Below are 20,459 nucleotides of genomic sequence, written 5' to 3'. Positions count from 1 at the left end.
CCTTTTAATTTTTATTTTGAAATGGTCTTGCTAAGTTGCTTAGGGCCTAAGTTGCTGAGAATGGCCTTAAACGTGTAATCCCCCTGCCTCAGCCTCTGGAGTCTCTAGAATGATAGGTGTACACCACCATGGGCTGGCCAGAATCTAACATTTTATTCAACACTTTCCATTAAACCAGTCAGGTGCATCAACATTACCCAAGGCAGGAGCTTAATGAACCACCCAGTGGTTCATGAAGTACAGCATGGAGCCCAGAAATGTATGTTTTGAAAAAAACCTCCCCCAGGTGTTTCTGACAGGCATCCCATGATTTAAAACACTTCCCAATCCTTTCTTTTATAAAAGAATCATCCAACAGCTAACAACACATTCCTTAGACACAATCACCAAATTTAGTGACTACCCAGATCTCAGAGGGGGAAACAGATACCCAAAAGGCTTTCTTGCCAAGTGTCCAAGTTAGAGACCAGCCACATCAATCCACTAGATCAACTACTGATTTCTGGCTAATATTTATTCTTTGGCCAGACACTAATGAAAATCAAAATCTTTCACTCTGCAATCCTGCCACTTTCTTCACCTTTAATACAAATGCATGATTCAACCCCCAGCAGTTTTTCCAGAAGAGGAGAAATTGAGGTTTAAAGCAAGAATGCTGCTGGAGGAAAGGAAATGTTGAATGTTGTTGAGGAAAGGAAAAACCTGTTTTCACCAACTTAGTCTTAAGATCAAATGGTCTAAGGATCAAACCTCAGTTTAGGGGGTAAAGTTAAAATATAAAATAAACCCAAAGAGTTAGTATATTTATCCTTACTGTACTTATGTTCTAAAAATACACAAATCAAAGGTAACTCAATCTGGTTGTCTTTCATGTTACATTCTGTAGAACTTCAAGTGCAAAGTAAACAGGTAAGAAAACACTATTGTCTTTAGAGCTTCAAAAGGCATTAGAGTTTATCAGCAAAAACAGATCATAAGCCCAAAGGGAAAACTCCCTTGGGTCATTAAAGAAGTGAGAACTGAGCAACAAAACCAAACACTATTCCAAGTAACCAGTAGTTACTATGATAAAGGAAAGGAAAAATATATATGTAATGTTTTCCTTTTCTTTGGAGACAGAGTCTTGCTATGTTGCCCAGGCTGGTTTCCAACTCCTAGGCTCAAGCAATCCTCCTGCCTCAGCCTTCCAAGTAATTAGAAGCACAAGGGTACCACCATGCTTGGCATGGTATAGAAATGTTTGAAGTAACTGAATTCACCACTTCTTAGGCAATCAACAGCAAAACCATATACTTCCCCTAAGATTCCACTATGTGAGACAAGCTGTCCAGTAACTGAGCAGCTCATCTCGAAAAGCTTAACAATCCACAGGTTCCCTTCCAGCTATCCTTTGTCAAGGTCAGATATGCACACTCAGTACTATTCCACAAGTACTTCCAAGATTAACAGTGCTACACTTAATACTCGAGTACTCAGGCAAAGCATCTTTCCATCTGAGATACAAAATAACCCTGGTCTCAGAAAGGGGACAGAATACAATGTGACCAAGTCATCAGGAGGGCACTCACAGGAAACCAAAGCATCTAAGCTTATAAAAGCTGATGGGGAGACATTGCTTTAAGGTCATTTTATTTATTTGTTATCAGGACAAGGCATGAAGTAAATATTATGCTGATTATGTCAAGTTATAATTCTTAGAACCTCTCTTCTGATATATATCGTGTATATATCATGTAGCTAAGTGGTAAATCGCCTGCTTGGCATGCCCAAGGTCCGGCCCTGGGTTCAATCTAGAGTAAAATACCTACACACATAGAGTACTATAAGGAACTTAAACTAGGAGAGAAGAGTATAATGCATAAACTTAAGTTCAATAAGCAGAAGATCATGCCAAGTAATACAGAGGTAAAGAGTAATTATGGGCTTTTTAGGTAAACACACTCTTGGCCTAAAGCAACTAGGTAAGACAAAGAGGAAAACTCATGCAAGCTTGCACATGGTGTCTTACTAAATTTGCTACGAACTTTCAGAGTCTATTAAAATAAATAGCTGAGTGACTTACTATGTACAAGCACAGAGGTTATCTTTCAAAGTAAAAAAGAAGTGCATTGATCTTTGAAGAATGGAAAAGGGAATTTCTTGGATAAGATCTATTGAAATAAGCCCATGTTCTTCACCCAGAAAAGCCTTACTTCCCCTGAATACATCAACAACTGGGAAGAAGAGAGCTGAGTTTCTCCCTCCACATATCTGTCTCACTAACAGGATTATTTACCTTGGTCATGGAGTTAAAAAACACAGATTTTCCAAATTTTTAACTCTTTGTAGAAATCCCATCCCTATAAGAGTCATGCTGCTATCAGAGATGAGAAATACTAATATACGAACAACCTAAGTAAGGTTGCTAAGGCTACTTCTCTAGAGATTTCTGACATATGATTCTGTTCAAAAAATAAAATAGGAGGCTGGGGTTGTAGCTCAGTGGTAGAGCACCTGCCTAGCACAGGTGAGGCACTGGGTTCGATCCTCAGCACCACATAAAAATAAAGGTATTGTGCCCATCTACAACAAAAAACATATATACATATATATATAGAGAGAGAGAGAGAGAAAGAGAGACAAAGAGAGAGAGAGAGAGAGAATAAAACAGGAACCTATCCTCAGGTCTCTACTGACCCTCAGCCTATATAAACTACCTTTGAAAAGTCTGTCTCCTAAGTCCACTCATCACGTAGCCACTTTTTTTCTTTTCTTTTTTTTTTTTTTTGCGGTGCTGGGGATTGAACCCAGGGCTTGAACGTGCAAGGCAAACAGTCTACCAACTGAGCTGTCTCCCCAGCCCCGGAGCCACTTTTGAAGACTGAAGCAATACAAACTAATTTTCATCTATAAAAAAGTGAAAGGTGCCAGGTCCTCTAAGGTTCAGCTGACTCCCTCTCCACTGTGGAAACTAGTTTTACCTCCATTTGCATATTCTCAATATTACTGGTCTACAAATGTGTCTGTTGTTTGAACTTCCCCTTTGAACTAGTTAAAACATCTGCCTGATTTCCTCATTCTAAGTAAAATGAAATCTTTTTAAAAAGTAAGATTTACTTTTTGGACAGTTTTATGTTCACAGAAAAACGGGTGGAAAAGTACAGAAAATCCTCATATACTCCCTGTGGCACACATGTATAGATAATCCCCCTTTGAAATAAAATCCTCAATGAGTTCATCTTATATCTATATGCAAGTTATGATTTTACTTGATTAAAATTATCTTTTAACAAAAGTTAGAGCTCTTTATAGTTCTCCAACTGCAACCCCACCCCAGAAATGCCTAGAAAAATAAAATCTTATAAATAATTATAAAAGAGTTAAGGACATCCTGAAGGTCAGTCATTGGGGTCCAAATTCCCTAATTAATAATCCCTTCTCTAAAATGAATCTATAGCCTTAGCATTATAAAAGGCCCTATTGCAAGTAAAGTAAGACCAAGACTCCTATATCTTCTGTACATGAGAACAAAATATCAGAAAAACTACTGGATATATCCACTACTTAAAATTTTCCAGGAAAAGTCCTACAGCTGAAATAAAAAGGAAAGCAGTTTTGATTCATACTACATCGTGGATGAACCTTGAAAGCATTGTAACGAAGTAAAGAAAGCCAATCCCAAAAGATCCCGTCATGAAAAACTACATATTATATGAAATTCAACGAAACCTTTAAACAAAATACCCTGAACAAGCAAATCAACAGACAGAAAGTAGACTAGTAGTTTCCTAGAATTAGAGGAAAATAAGGAAGTGACCACAGAGTATAGGGTTTCTTTGGAAAATGTCCTAAAATTGATTGTGGTAATGGCTGCACAAATCTCTGAATATACAAAGTATTCACTAAGTTGTACACTTAAAAAGCACTGTGACTCAGCAATCCCATCTGTGATCACCGTATGTACTCTTAGCTAAGACTAGCTACCTAAGATTCTTTTGAGACACAGCCTTTCTTTAAAAAAGAAAAAGGAGGGGAAAAAGCCTTTTGAAAAGTTTCCAAATGGGCCAAACACAGCTGAATCTACAATTCCAGAACAGAGAGTATAATTCTGAACTCCAAATAAGATCAACCATAAGTTTCTAAGTAACTTAGAGATTTGTAGAACAGGCTGGACGTGGTGGCGCATGCCTGCAATCCCAGCAGCTTGGGAGCTGAGACAGGAGGATGGCAAGTTCAAAGCCAGCTTCAGTAACTTAGCAAGACTCTGTCTCAAAATAAAAAATAAAAAAACAGGCTGGGCATCTGCTGGGTTCAATCCCCAATACTGAAAAAGAAAAAAGAAAAAAAATAAGAAAAATAAATTTGTAGGACCATTATGTATCAGTATGTATAAAACTAGAGAAAGAAGGTCATTAGTGTCTAAAAGCACATTTTTAAGAACTTATAAACAGAATTACTGTTAAAGTGATGAAACTCAGTAAAAACATTGTTTTTTCTTTGGCAATTCCTGAGTACATGCTACAGCAACTCCCTACAACATCTGAGTGATGACGATCACCTTTCAGTCATCCCTGAACTGACACCTCATTGCTTCTGTGACTCTGAAAGGCATGTTGATGTATTCTGCAGAAAGGCAGCTATGTGGTCCTAGAAAGTCACCACTGGTAAACAAAAGCTGTAACTTTAAGTTAAAGCTGTAAGACCTTTGTCACATTACTGAACTTATACATGACTGGAATTTTCTCATCTGCAAAAATAAAAAGTTCACAAGGGAAAAAAAGAAGTTACCATCTACTCCCAGGGTTGTTGTGAATATTAAATGAGGTAAGAAAATGACTGCAGATAATAAATACTTAGTAAATATTGATGGACCTGAATCCTCTGATGATAAACATTTTCCTTTCCTCTTTAGCAAGCAACTAGGGAAAGCAACCTTTGCTGAGTTCAAGCAAAGTAACAAAGGAGCTGAGAGGCTCTTGGTAGGCTAATTCCCACGCCTCTTATATTTTCTTGCAGATGGTGGTAATAAAATACATCTTAGTAAGGGGCTGCTCCTCAGTTTGGTAAGAATTATGTTGAGTCAACAATCTACTAAATCAATCGGAAGGCTACAAGTGCCCTCTTACCTACCAACAAAACAGGATCAAATCACTTATCCACTATGTTTGCAAATCATAAACTTGTGTGTTTTTAGTCATCCACACAGAAGCTATTAACTGTTACATCATGATTCTTGGAAAACCATCTGAAGAAAATGCTTTCAAAAATGGGCTGAGTAATACAACTCCAAGTGTTCTTCCACCCTGAATAAACAAACTCTCAAACACACACACAAATTTAAAAAAAATTTTTTTAAAAACTAGATAAGAAGCAAGACCTCCATGGCATTCTGGTATCTGTCCTGGATTCCCTTCTCTTCGAGTTTGAAAACATATTTTCTATTTGCCTCAAATGTCTCAAAGACTAGATACCACTAAGATTGGAATTCAGAAACTAATGAGCTATTCCATTTTAGAACCATCTTGCCAAAATGTAGTTCAAAACAACACATTTAAAGTTGGGCATGGTGGCGTATGCCTGTAACCCCAGCAGCTCAGGAGGCTGTGACAGGAGAATTGTGAGTTCAAAGCCAGTCACAGCAAAAGCGAGGGGCTAATCAACTCAGTGAGCCCCTATCTCTAAATAAAATACAAAATAGGGCTGGGGATGTGGCTCGGTGGCCAAGTGCCCGAGTTCAATGCCCTGTACCAAAAAAAAAAAAAAAGCACACTTAACTACCTCAGGAAAAGCGTCCAGACACCATGGGCTCCCGATACTGAGTACAGAGTGTAAATAAACCCCAAGAGCCACTTCGATTCTAAAGTTCCAGAGGATTATGATTTTAGCCTTGGAATTAACTATTATGAATGGTGTTTTACAACTCTAAATTTGGCCTTTAACAAGGCCCTTTTAATAATAAAAATCAAAGCTTCTTTGTTCCCATCAAATGTTATTAATATTTTTGACTAGATAAACTAGAATGCAGTAGGCTGTACTCTGGGGAAATTACAAAAAAGGAAGGGCATGCCACATTTACAAAGTGCCCACACGGCTCCAGGAAGGGGTTCTTGGTGCTCTTTTCAGTGTTTACTGTGCAGATGACAGAAATTAACATTTGTTGCCCAAAGCTAAATCTAAAAGTTCAATATTAAGAAAACTCAAGAGGAATGAAAAGTAGTATGACCACTTTGGAAACCTGTTTGGCACTACATGTTGTGACACAGCAAGTGTATTTAAATTTATGTTTTAGGGTTAAAAAAGGCAAGTTCAAGAATGTAACAGTGACATTCATAATAACCAAAACATTAGAAACCCAAACTTTCTTGAGCTCTAAAATGAAAAAACTAATTGCATTATACATTGATTGTATAAACACAATGCACTGCTACATAAAAGCCTAGCTGGATGTCACAGACATGGCTGGATGTCACAGACATAATGTTGAACAAAAACATCAAACACAGCTCAGCACAATGGTGCACACCTATAATCCCAGCTACTCAGAGGCTGAGGCAGAAGGATGATAAGTTCAATGCCAGACAGGGCAATTTAGCAAAATCTTGTCTCAAAACAAAAAATAAAAAGGGTTGGGGATTAGCTTGGTAATTTAAAAGTGGTGGGTGGCATACTGGGATGTAACTTGGTGGTAGAGCAACCCTGGGTCCAATTCTCAGTACTACAAAATTAAAAAAACAAAACAACAACAAAAAAAAAAACACCACTCACAGAAGAGAATAAACTGTATGTTTCCATTTAAAGTTCAAAATCAACACAACTGGGGCTGGGGAGATAGCTCAGTTGGTAGAGTGCTTGCCTTGCAAACACAAGGTCCTGGGTTCGATCCCCAGCACCTCAAAAAAAAAAAAAAAATTCAACACAACTATTCTACAGTGAGAAGGATGATTACCTCTGGTAGGTATCAACTGGAAGGAATACCGGAAGCCTACTGGAGTGCTGAAAATTTTTATATTTTGATCAGGCAGTGAGTACACTGTATCAATATGTAAATATTTACTGATCTACACAGTTAAGATTTGTGTCCTGCATTGTATCTTTTTTCCTTAAAAAAAAAAAAGTATTTTTTTCTTTTGGTTTTTCAATTCAAATATGATTTTCTCATTTCATGGGATGACAGGATACATAAATGACAGTATGGCAGAAGACTGGGCTAGGAGGACTATTCTGCATCCTCTGCCTATATAACAGGTAATTCATTCTTTCATCAACCACAAGGAGAAACACACAAGGAGAAACAGATAATTGTTAAAACACATGTCTTAAAGAGGCATCCACAAAACAGGAAATCCAAAAGGTTCACAAACATTTAAAAGGGAACTTAACCTCACAGTAACCAGGAAATGCACATGGAAACCACAAGTAGACTTACCTGCTTAACAGACTGGCAAAAAAAAAAAAAATAGACTAATAAATACCAAGTTCATCAAGCTGTACAGAAACAAGAACTCCCTCAAACTGTTGACAGTATGCACTGGCCTCTTTGGAAAAGTTTGGCAGTATCTAACAAACTCAGGGATGTGTGGGCTTTACAACCCAGTAATTTCACTCCTGGGTACAAATGAGGATAAATAAATTACAGTTTAGTCATATAATGAAATGCCACACGGCAATGAAAATGAGTCAACTAAGTTACATGCAACAATGTGGACAAATCTCAAATACTGAACAACATCAGCAAATCACAAAAAAATACACAAAGATCCATTTACTAAAACTAAAAAAGACTAAACTTAATAATGCATAGATAGGTGATAACACTGCTTTTAAAAAAAATGGCAAGGAAATAATTATCCTAATAGTCAGGACAGTGCTTATCCCTAGAGGGAACAGGAGGAGATGTCTGTAACAGGGTAGGGGATAAGGGTTCAGAGTAAATGGTCTATTCTAAACATGAGTAGTAGACATGATTGTCTTCTTTATTACTCTGTAAAATGTAGATATGTGCTTTAAACACTCTTCTGTATGTGTAATAAATTTTATGCAAAAGCATCTACAATTTAAATGGAGAGTGAGCCCTTCTTCTCTTTCCTCCTCATGCTGAATGAAACATGAACTTGATAAGTGGAACCCAGAGCAGCTACCCTGGACCAGAAGGAAATGCACTACAAGACAGAGGCAGCATGGAACCTCAAAGAATCAGAGGAATGGTCACAATCAGACAGGAGCTGCCTACTCCTGATTTCTCTTAAAGAAATAAATACATCCTTACCTTTTAAAAATTTCTATTAAGCTTTTTCTGTTCTAGATAGTAAAACCTAATCCTGACACATTTGGTGATTTGGACAAATGAAACACTTTCCCATGATTAGTCATCCAACAGCAGAAAAGAACTCCCTGAGAACATATTCAGCACTCACACCCGACAGAGCACTGTAGGAGAGATTGCTATGCACCAAGAAAGCTGGACTACAAGGCTGCTAAAGGCACTTCATGAAGGCAATTAAGTGCTAAGGTTACCACTGGGACAAAGCATCTTCGGGCATGCCAGAGCTGTGACAACATTTTGCCTCCTCCATTGTGACCAGTGGGAATATTCCTTTTCTGTAACAGTTACAGCCTATCCATTTTGATTCTGCTTAAGCATTCATTGTATCTTTTTAAATTAACTTGACAAAACTTCATCATGCTGGTTATTCTCCTTTTCTCCTCCAGATCCTCCATTCAAAATTCTCAACTGCTATATATCTCACAAGATGCCCTCTAAATTAAATCAACCCAGGCTCCCTTATCCTCTGGTTTCCAGTTAGGCTGGGCCAATGGGAAGTTCCAATAGGGAATCAGAGAGGGGAAAAAGAACATGATTCCCTTCCTCCTGGGCCACTAGTGACAGTGGCTACAATCTTACAGGTTAGCTCCTCCTTTAGCCAAACTGTCAAGGTTCCAGAAACCACTCCCTTCCCTGCCCTCTCAGACCTAAGAATGGCAAAGGTTCTCCCAAGCCCTGGAATATTCTGCCATTCCCTGTTGGTTTTCCTTAACCCTGGCCAGCCTTGGTAAACAGTCTCTTGATAACCTCAATCACAAAGTGGGGGTGTGTCGAGAGGACTGACATATCCAACATGCTACTTAAAGCCTTCACTATTCCATCCTTCCAGAAGATTCCTATCTCCCCTCAGCCCACAGGATGGTTTTCCTTTCAGTAATTGGGTTCTGGATGTTTACACATATGGACTGATTCACCACAAATCAATTCCCTAAGGAAAATTCTTAACCCCAGGCTGATTCTTAACTCTGCCACCCAGGTGTACAAACTGTATGTAATATTAGATTGGGCAATGCGTAATTAACAAGCAAATGTTACTAAAATTCTTGACACATAGACTGCAAAGCTAAGTCAAATACTAGGACTTGGGGGTTTACCTATTTATAACTCTCCTTTTCTTTAGACTAATGGCTGTCAAAGTTATTATAGTCCCACTTCATTTATAAGATTGGAACAATACCAAATATAGTGCTCACCCTACAACAGTCACCCAAATGTCAATAAAATTTTAAATGTCTTTCTACCAGTTCCAATGAATTTTCCCTTTCTTTTAATTTTATAAAAATGGGCATTAATAATACAAATAAGCTTTTAATGTTAGTTTATTGCTGGTATTCCATTTGAAATTCAGGAAAATTTTTAAATCCTCCCCAAAATTTGAGGGGATTCAAAGATAAAGCTCAAAGACTTGGAAAGATTTGATTTTTGAACAAAGAACCAAAACCCCAAACTGAAAAAGGTGTGTCATTCTCAATTCAAGAAGACTGCTGAGGGGCTGCAGTTGTGGCTCAGTGGTAGAGCACTTGCCTAGCACGTGTGAGGCACTGGGTTCAATCCTCAGAACCACATAAAAATAAATAAATAAATAAAATAAAGGTATTGTGTCCATCTACAACTAAAAATTTTAAAAAAGAAGAAGAGTGCTGAAATACTGAAAACGAAAGCATTTCTCAAGAATTTTGTTCTGTTGCAGATCATGCTCCACCCTCTCCAAGGTATACTATAAAGCAGCAGAGCTTGACTCACAGTCAAAATAACCTTAAGTAACTTGGGAATAGACCCATGAACTCAAAGAAAAAACTCATTCCCCAACCTATAGTAAAGTGCAATCTACACAGATACTCAGTTTACTCTGTTAGGGAACCTTTGACCAGGGTTTCTCAACCTCAGCATTACTGACATTCTAAGTCAGATCATTCTGGTTGTGAACTGTGTACATTGTAGGATGTTTGGGTACATCCTTCACTTCCATCCTATAGATGTAGTTCTCAGGTATGCCAACCAAAAATGTCTCCAGAGATTGCCAGATGTTCCTGGGAAGCAAACATGCCCCATTTTGAGAACCACTGCCCTAGATAAATAATTGCCACTCAAACCCCACCCAGCACCACCAGGCCACAAATGCAAACCTTGATTCATATATGATACCAGCTAATTTAATCATCATCTTTGAATGGGAAAAGAGAAAAATGACCTAAGGAGTACAACTGGCTTTATTAAGCACCTTTTCCTTTAAATTACAAGTATTTGGCAACTTGTAAAGTAATGCCACCCGCTGGCACTGAGAAAAATAAGGATGAAAAGAAAGGCTGCTGAAGTAAGAGTTGCCTGACTTGAATTCCCTTTGAAAGCATCACTGACTAACAAAAGATGAACACACTTGTTTTATTCTGAGACATAGGTGGAAAGTATTAAGAGTCCTTGACATGCCACTTGTGAGCAAATGGAAAAAGGCAGGCAAACCACCCTCATCAAATAAGGACAAAACTGAAAGCAGAATCGCACTGAGGAGTGACAGCCCAAGCTCCCTGGTGTGGATTCAGCTGTTATATGAGTGTCAGATGATTTCAGGCTCTCTCTCATAGCATCTGTCCACACAAGCGGTTTTCAGCCCTATCAAACTCGATGCCAAACCCAATCTTTTTACAACAAATACTCTGTAATATCCCTTTACTATTTTGAAGTGAAATTCAAAGATTATAACATTGTACCTATAGAAATTCAAACTTTAAATTTCACTATAATGACCTAACTACAATGTAGAAAAAACAAGATTTTAATTTTTTTTCTTTTTTTACTGGTGTATAATTATACATAATAGTGGAATTTATTATACCATATTTGTATTTGCACATAACATAAAATAATCAATCTCACTCCCCAGCACCTTCCCCTCTTCCTTCCCTCAACCTACTTGCTCTGCTCTACTAATCTCCCTTCTATTATTATCACAGCTATTTTAATTAGTGCATTGTAATTACATGTGTGTGTATACATACATACACATGAGATGCACTGTGGTACACTCACATAAGGACGCAGCACAGCTCAGTAGATTTCATTCTCCTGTACTTCCCCATGTCACCCCTTCCTCCCTCCCTCTTAATCCCTTCTTCTATATAGTCTTCCTAACTGAAAATTTTTTAATAAAATGTATTTTTAGATAAGACTATTTTAGAAGAAAAAAGACTCCCCCCTTCTCCCTCACCCCAACATTTCCAAAGTGCCCCTAGAATGCAGAGCAATCCAATCCTTCTGTTCTACATGAACCCTCTCCTGTCAGTCCCAATGGACAGTGAGCAAACTCAGTTCCCCATCAGGAATATAGACCAGAGGCAGTGGCACAAGAGATAAGAGGGAGGGTTCTGAAGTCAGATCATATGAGGTAAGATTTGGCCCTCTATTTAACTGCTGTGGTATCTAAGTCTAGTTTTTCATCTATTAAAGAAGAATGTCAGCATATTTTTCAAATTTTTTTATGAAAATGGAGTAAATATGTAGAATATCTATTTCTGCATCTAACATATATGATCAATAAAAGCTATAAGAGTGATACTATTATTACTGACTCGATCTTGTATTGGTTCCTAGATTTTGTCCTCTTATTCTGCAAGCAGAAAGGATGAGTGTCTTGGATATCCACTTAGTAGAGATGTTCCACAAAAGATTCATGTGCAATATAAGAGGCTAAATCATACGATTAATGTGAGTATATGATCAATATCATATGATTAATAGTTTTTAATTGTGAGAGTCTGTGAGATACTGCCCTAACGTTATTTTTCATTCACTTGTATCCTTTCTTTCCAGTCAGAGATCCAAGAATTTGCCTAACATATCACATAAACTATTTAGGGAATGCTGAACTTACATTATGACAGCTACAAAGCTGAAAACCTCAGTGCTGGACATTGGTTCTTTACTATTTAGCCTACAGATCATTATAATCAAGGAAGGGATGACAGCTTTTCCAGTAAAAGCATTTCATGCAACCTGTATGTTGTCTTCAGGAAATAATGATCATCAAGAGCCACTCACACCTACATAAATCAATCCTTACAGCAAAAAGCAAAGCAATACTAAACATTCTAGATTATTAGGTGGGGAAGTAAAAGACATGGCAACAGCTGAGAAATATTTCAAAACAAAACTGACTCCAAAGTTAATATTCTAAATAAATGCATTCACTACTTAGACTGTTAAAGTACACTCATAAGCCTCAGAAGAAATAAGCACAACTCTGTATATGGAGAAATAGTATACTTAAATATAGAAATCTATAATTTATATAAACACATCAATCTGTAAGAGGAAAATCAGGAACTTCCAATTGTTATAAGCCATTCTGCATGAACCCTCCAAGATAGTAACAGTGATTATATCTGGGTGATGAAATTATTGCAAGCAGGGAAGGGGATAGGAGATTTGTCTCCTTTTTCTTATTTACAGTTTACAATGTTTCTAACATAATGCTCTCATAATACAAGCTTTAAATTACATAAGGCTATTTATTGTCTGCTGAAAATCCATGACATTTGGAGCAAGAATATATTTTAAGTATACTTATCATCAGGCTCTGTATATAAACAAAGTATTCCTCTGTCTCTTAAATACAACAAAAACCATCCTTGCTCCCCACCTTAAGCCAGAAGGGATCACAACTTAGTTTCCCTCTTCTTTAACCCTCCAAAAGACCTTACAGGTTTTACCACTACAGAAAGTCAGTACTAATATAAGAACCATACCACTAATTTTTGGCAATTTCTCAATGACAACTCTCTAGGTTCATGAGATAAAGAGAGAAACTGTTCTTAAATCACTGATAGAGCACAATGAGATACCAGACTCAGAGTAGTGATTTATTAAACAAAAACTAAACCCAGATAATTTTTCTGCACTGCTACTTGAAAACGGTGGGCTCCCCACAACCTTCATGAAAAAGAGCCTATGTGGAATCATGCAATCATAAATGTCCTAAGAATAGAATATCATTGTGCACTTAGTACATTTAGTGTATTTTCTTCCTGCTCAGTAAAAAAACAACACGTAAAGATTTCAGAGGTGAGAAAACAGCTTCAACAAAAAAAAGGCAACAATTTTAATCCAGACTAGTTCAATCTAACAAGCATTTGTTAAGCATTTGCTATATTCAGAGCACTCTGATACTTGTTCATTCATCTCTAAACATATAAACCATGTCTTCTGCCTTTCAGGAAATCAAAACACTAGTCTAGGGGATAAATACCTCTAAACTAATACATGAAAGATCCACATAAAGTGAACAAATAGGAGTTTTAAGGTTGGTCCCGTAGTATGGAAGAAAGAAATTAAAGTCATCCGCAAGAATTTTCAAAAAGATTCAAGAATTTTAAAGGGACTGGGGATGCAGCTCAGTGGTGGAGCACTTGCCTAGTGTGGACAAGGTGCTGAGTTGATCCCAGCACAGAGGAGGGAATTTTAAGGTCTCTATGTGCTGTATTAATATATTCAGTCAATCATTTAATAACCCTGATCATTAACACCCCCTCCCCCCAAAAAAAGTGGCAGAAACGCTCAGCTACCAAAAGAAAACCTCGGAGGTAGAATCGCCACACCAAGATCCTTTAGACTAAAAATAAAACTTCTGGAACAAGAACCTTCTAAAGAGGAGGATGTCTGGGAAAGACTCACCAACATCAGAAGGTCGGTACTAGGCATCTTCCTCTCGGTGCGCCCCTTTCTCAGTGTCTGTAAAAGGGAAACAGATTTGTTTACTTCTAAAGCTTTAAACTGTCCCGATGGTCCGCCCAGATTCACCAAAGCAGCCAAGACAGGGTAGTCTCCCTCTCCGGAGCGCTTAGATTTCACTCTCAGATACCACTCCACCCCAAACCAGAAAATCAGAATCCTGCTGCAACTTGCTTTCCTCCCACAGCAGACGACACGAACCCAGATCCAGCCTCCCACAAAGCAGTCCACGCAGAGAGACACAGGGGACACGCCCCGCTCGCCCTCGTCAGGGGTCGCGGAGCCCCGGCCCCGCCGAGCACCCTCAGCCGGGCCGAGGGTCGGACCCGGAGGCAGCCCAGCCTCCACCCCGCTCCCTCGAGAAGAGAAGGGCCAGCGAGCCCGGGCGGCCCGGCCCCCGGCTCCCGCGCTCCGTCCACTCCAGGCCTCCCACCCGCTCAGCCCTGGCGCGCTCTGCGCTCCGACCCCCCGCCCGAGCCCGCCGGGCCTCGGCCGCCGGCTCACAGCGGCCGGGCTCTCCCTAGCCCAAGCTCGCGGGGCCCCGCCACCTCCTCAGCCGGAACCAGCTGGCCGGCTCCTGCCCTCGGTACTCTCCCTCGCCGGCCGTCCCACCTCCCGCCGCTCCTCCTCTGCGAACGACTGACTCGAGAACCGCCAGGCTGCGGCTCCCTCTGCAGCCGCCGCCCCTGAGATTGGAGGTCGGGCCGCCGCGGGCCCCGCCCCTCCCGGAAGTGGCTCTCAAGGCGCCGGCCACCTCCCGGAGCCCCGGCGTGCGCGGCCCCGCCGCTGCCGGCCGCGAGCACGTCCCGTCGCGGCGCCAGGCCCACCCTCTCCTCCGGGCCCCACGGCGCGTGCGCGCCGCCTGCTGGCCTGGCAGGGGTTCCCGGGTCCTCCAGAGAAGGGCTCAAGCAGTGTGGGCTGGGACGGCTGTTGGCCCCTGTTGGTTACCCACTTCTCTTTCAGGCCACGTTGTTAAAAACAACTTTCTGGTCACTGTTGGTAACTTTGAGCCCCTGAGAAGGTAAGCCTGCGGGCAAATTGATCCAAACAACCACACAACATGGGTCTGTAGCGGAGAGCTTGGAAGTTTTAAGGTAGGTTGCCCCTTGTCTCTTTCCTAGGTCAGAGAGGATTTGTTCCATTGAGAGTCTGAAAAAAGGGCCCATGTAAACTGTTTAATGGAAATATCACCCCCAGCTGCCCCCTTTCTTCCTCACCTACACCCGCAAAATAGAGATGATAGGCGTTGGGCAAAAAATGCTACCTACCCACTTTATTTTCTTTAACAATGTTGTGAATCATCTAATAGACAAGTTAAAGGGCCCACCAGGATCACAGAGGGCATCCTTCATTTCCATTTGACTATCAAATAGGTTTTCCACGACTTGCCCATATTGTGATGACACTGATTTAGTGGAAGCCTAAGGCAGCATAGTTACATCTCTGACCTGCATACAGTATGTTTTATTCAATAAATAAAATTTTAAAATAACACCTAGGTGGAATCTTGAGATCTTCCAAACAGAAATGTCACCAGTGAGAGTACCCAATTTCATCCCCTTGCTAAGTGTCATGACACTAAAATTAGGGCATATCATCACCACCATCATTTTCCTGACTTGGTACTTTTAAGATGAAACTCCTTGTTATCACAGCTGCCCTCTGCTTCACACCCTGTTAGCACTTTCCAGTTTCCCAGCCAGAATGATTAAGACCCAGAAAAAGTTTGGCAGATTATCTCTGGCATTCCTCACCTCAACCCATCAGAAGTCCCACACATTTCTACCATCTAGAGTCCCCAAAACTATATACCCCCATACTCTTGCCCCTCTAGCTGCTGTTCCCCCAGCAAGCATTCATTCTCAGTGTTTCAGTGAGAAAATGTCCAGGAGTCTCCTACCAATGCCTGCTTATTAGGAGTTACATCAGGCATGCCCTCCCCACTCACCATCCCCTACCCTTGTTTTATTTCTTCTTCAGATCATAGGAAAGGCACCCCCTCCCAGTCTCCTTAGCTGCCACCTCCATCCTTTAACCTAGACTCTCTGCACTCTGATGATTGGAGGACAGGGTCATGTTTGATTCCTCCCTACACTGACACAGGGTAGACAGTGTGTTTCTCCCCACAAGCATTAACCAATCCAACCATGTTGACTGATTCTTACTTGGCAAAGAACTATGCTAGGCACCTCTAGGTACAAGGCCCTGTTTACACTCTGACTTGCCCAAATCAGGTGACTTGTCATCCTCTACCTGGTAAACAAAGGCAACAAGACCTGAGAAGGTAATGATCCTCCAAAGGTGCACAAGCAAAATGGGGTGGAGTTCGCATGGGAAGCTGAGGCCTCCGACTTTGCAGGGAGGGGTTCAGATGTGCTTGTTGATTAATTAGAAACAATGTTGGAGCTAAAGGAGACTTCAGACATTTTCAGATCAACCCCACGGAATGCACATGAGGAAATGGAGCCCAGAGAAGATTGCAGCTCCTGGAAATTCCCAGCTGAGCAAGATTACAGCTTCAGTCTAGACTTGCAACTCAGTCTCTGAGATGCTGTGTGTATGAGAAAGAGACAGATACAGAGACAGACAGAGAGACTCTGACTTCAGGGCACCCTTTTCCTACCCTGCAATCCTCCCAGAAGTGTGTGGAATAAGATCAGGAGGGATTTCGCTGACCGGTGGGAGGCAGGAATGGGGTTGCCTGGAGCTTCCAGAAGCAAAGTGTGGTTTCCCAAGAGCTGCTTTAGCATCACCTGGGAACTTGTTAGCAATGCAGGTTTTGGGAGCCCAATCCAGATCTCCTGAATCGGAATCTATATTTTAACAAGATCCCCAGGTGCTGTACTTGCACAATACAATTTGAGAAGTTCTTCCCTGGACACTCTGTTTACGGAGAAAGCACAATGTTTTTATTGATTGTACACTTGGGTTAGTTTCAGGAGGTTAATGAAGAAAATGTATGTGTGTTGGGGAGCCAGTGTCGGGGAGCTGGGTTAATGCTCCCCAAACTGTTTTTGGTACCCTCATGGTACCTTCCAACATAACAAAAAATTGGGAGAAATTGGAAGTGTCTATGGGAAACCAGCAAGAAACTGAAATTCCTGTTAATGGCGGTGGGTTTGGGGAGGGTGGGAAGAGTGGAGGGAGATGCTGTAGGATTTTTCCTATGTAACTTTTTAAATTGAGGCTAGGAGGATCTCACTGCAGCGTCTGCATCTACTGATTGTTCAAAACAAAAAATCATGCTAGCAAATCTGGTTCTGCTTAAAATGGCAGCCACCCATGGCCAAGATAGTGACATCCCTCCCCCTCATACTTGAGCACACATTCTCTACTCTGAAAGGAAGGACTTCCCCCATCCAGGCCTCCTCTCCGGTCCCTGATATCCCTTGCTCAGCTGGAGGCTCACCCAGGACAGCCAGTCTTAGGAGGTTTTCAGCCTCTCAGCCTCTCCTGGAAAGGAATGACCACAGGAGCGCCAAACGGGAGCAAACAGTTCACAGAAGCCAGAATGCCCAAGCAGGGGCAGAAAGCTGGCCAGTTCCAGTAGCAGGCTGGGTGGATGGCAACAGAGCTGGCAGCCGGAGGGAAGTCAGGCTAAAAGCCAGTCGGACCTGGGAGCAGCCAAGCAGGAAGCAAGTGCCCAGACATTACCACACTGCAGTGAACACAAGGGGCAGACTCACTGCATTCTAATGGCCTTCCCAGGTACATATTCCAGGTGCCTGTTCAACCCAAGTCAGTGTGGCCAAACCCTCAGAGAACTGAGACTTATTTCCCAAGGAAACCCCACCCTTCCCAAAGAGGCCACCATGGAGCCGCACTACATCCCCTAGCAAAACATCAAAAACAGCAACTTTATCAAAAAGCAAAGACATACAGACTTCCTCTGGCAGAAGGAAACCAGCTGGGACCTGTGGTGACAACAGCTTTGAAGGCAGCCAGATGGGCCTCTCCTCAGGGGCTATTTTATGGTCTTCAGCAAAGTTGTTCCCCCCCCCCCCAAAATTTATAACTTCTACTTGTGTATTTAAAATTTGTTCATTCCAATAATTAAAATCACTTGCATGCCCAAGCATGTGTACATGCACGCACACACACACAAAATGTCACTCTGATGAAACTGAATTTTACAACCCGCAGGACAACTTGGAGTGTTACCAGCAGCCCAGCCAGGGACCTTGCCTGGAATCCCCACTGACCAGATTCAACCACCCATCTGCCTAGGAAATAAGCAAGTGACGGAAACAAGAGAAATGAATTTTATGCAATTGGATCAAACTGGGGAGAAGCAGCTAGATGGCTTCTCTGGGTTCCCACAGAAGCGGTTACAACTGATAGAACCAAAAGCCAGGTGACGTGTGTGCGTAGATTTGGCTAGTCTGTGCTAGCCAGGGAAGTCTTCAGCTTCCTTGGCACTGGTGCAGGCCAGGGGGTCGTTTATATGCTCAGCATGAGGAGGTTTGAGCTCTGTTTCAGGAACAGCTTGGCTTTTACTCCAGACCTCACCACAGCCCCACCCAGAACTTTTTCCTTCACCAACATGGAAGTTGTTTTTCCTTCCCAGCCAGCCAGGCAGACATGCAGATGGCAGAGACAGGCACAGCCTTCCTTTTCAGAGGTTCTTGATTCTTCGATGAGAAAGGGGCAGCAGAGTCATGTAAAGTTAACTTGATCCAACCCTTTGCATCTCACAAAGGTAAACAGCTAAAAGAAGCAGGCGATGCTTGCGGTATGTGCAGTGTATTGGCCTCTTTCAGATGGCCTGCTTGCTTCTTCCATTCCATTGTTTCTTTGGAAGGCAGTGGATTTTTCTCTGTGTGTTTCTGTGTTCTTCAGTTTCACCTTATCAGACTTCTCTGTCTCCACCATATCAGGTTTGTCAGAGGCAGTTGCGGGGGAAGCAGAGGAGGCCCGGGCAAGTTGTTCAACTGAGCTGGGCATTTGCATTTGTAGAGTGAGGGTGAATCACATCTCCTCTGGGACTGGCAGGACAACTGCACTCACACAGGGGACCTGACCCAGAGAGGCATGCCAGAATTACAGTGGAACCCTCCCCCACACCAGGGTGTGTTCAAACAAGATCCCAATCAGAGCTTTGTGATTAACTAAGCCCCGTCCAGCTTTTGCTGTAGGTCTGGCTCCCCTCCCCTTGAGGACCTGATCCTGACATGTCCATTAGTTCTGCCAGTGAGCCTCTGCCCTCTCTAAGACACCCTGGGCCTTCACTCGGCTTCTCTGAGAGCTATCAAGTCCCAAACCAAACAAATCCAACATCCTTGTTTACAACATTTTTTTTCCCTACTACTAGGGATTGAACCCAGGGCACTCTATCTCAGAGCTATACTCCCAACCCATCTCTTTTCACAATTTATTCTGAAAAAAGATCTTGCTAAACTGCCCAAGATGACCTGGAACTTGCAATCGTCCTGCCTTAGCCTCCTGAGTAGCTGGGGTTACAGGTATGCACCACTGCTTGGAGCTGTAATTCCCTTTTACTGTTCTAAAATCAAATTCCTATAAACTACAGAGGAGAAGATACTTTCTGTCCTCGAGAGGTTCAATAATTTATCTATGAAATACACTGAGGAGAGGAACCATGCTTGTTATGTGCATAAGCACAGAAACCCTACAAAATTATGAGACTGGAGGAAAGCCAGATGATTGAAGTTTATATAGCATCCTGAGCTACAGAAAGGAACAAGGGCTTCAGGCTTCTGGGAGAATAGTGGGGAATAGGAGGCATCTGTGGTGAATAAATTTTGTCTTGTTATACAAATAAATAAGTCTCTGTCAGGTAATATAATTGACCTGAGGCAGCTCTCAAAAGTATAGGTGCTATGTGCCAGGCACAGTGGCGCTTGCCTATAAGTCCAGTGACTCAGGAGGCTGAGGCAGGAGATTGCAAGTTTGAGACCAGCCTCAGCAAAATAAAAAGGACTGGAGATGAAGCTCAAAAGCACTCCAGTTCCAATCCCCAAATGCCCCCCCCCCAAAAAAAGTATAGATACTAGTCTGTGAGTTGGTGTCACCTTCAGTGTCTTCTCCTGTGACACAGTTCTTTTTCCCTGGTTGACGAGATTGCTGAGGGGTGTGTGTAACAACTGGGTTCCTTGTTGGAAGATCTGTCTTTAAGTGCATAAGGAGAATTCAGAGAAAGTCTCTTCTTATATTTCCGAATAGAAAGGGGGATAAGAAAGGAGGGCAGGAGAAGGTAAGAGAGACCTTGGTTCTTTAGTTCAAAGCCCTCCACATACCAAAGCAGTAAGGACTAGATTGGAATTGTCACACAGCATGCAAAATCACCATGAATGGCAAGGCTAGCCACGCAGATCAGGATAGAGGGACTGTCTTGGTGACTCAATTATCATGTGGGCAGTTTTGCTACAAGTGATGTTATTTTCCAACACTATGGATTGAGCTGATGAAGTTC

General features: G+C 41.6%; 1 protein-coding gene across 1 annotated transcript in view; it reads right to left on the bottom strand.

Annotated features, from left to right (window-relative positions):
- Positions 1-14,712, bottom strand: part of Sgpl1 (sphingosine-1-phosphate lyase 1) — a 52,993-nt gene extending 38,281 nt beyond the window's left edge. The window contains 2 exon segments of the mRNA XM_047554364.1: positions 13,970-14,026; positions 14,575-14,712. Of these exon segments, the coding sequence (XP_047410320.1) occupies positions 13,970-13,996 (27 nt within the window). The 5' untranslated portion in view covers positions 13,997-14,026; positions 14,575-14,712.
- Positions 14,713-20,459: the final 5,747 nt, after the last annotated feature.

Source organism: Sciurus carolinensis, chromosome 5, assembly GCF_902686445.1.
Source record: "Sciurus carolinensis chromosome 5, mSciCar1.2, whole genome shotgun sequence".
Lineage (NCBI taxonomy): Eukaryota > Metazoa > Chordata > Mammalia > Rodentia > Sciuridae > Sciurus > Sciurus carolinensis.
This window is presented reverse-complemented; position numbering and strand designations above follow the sequence as displayed.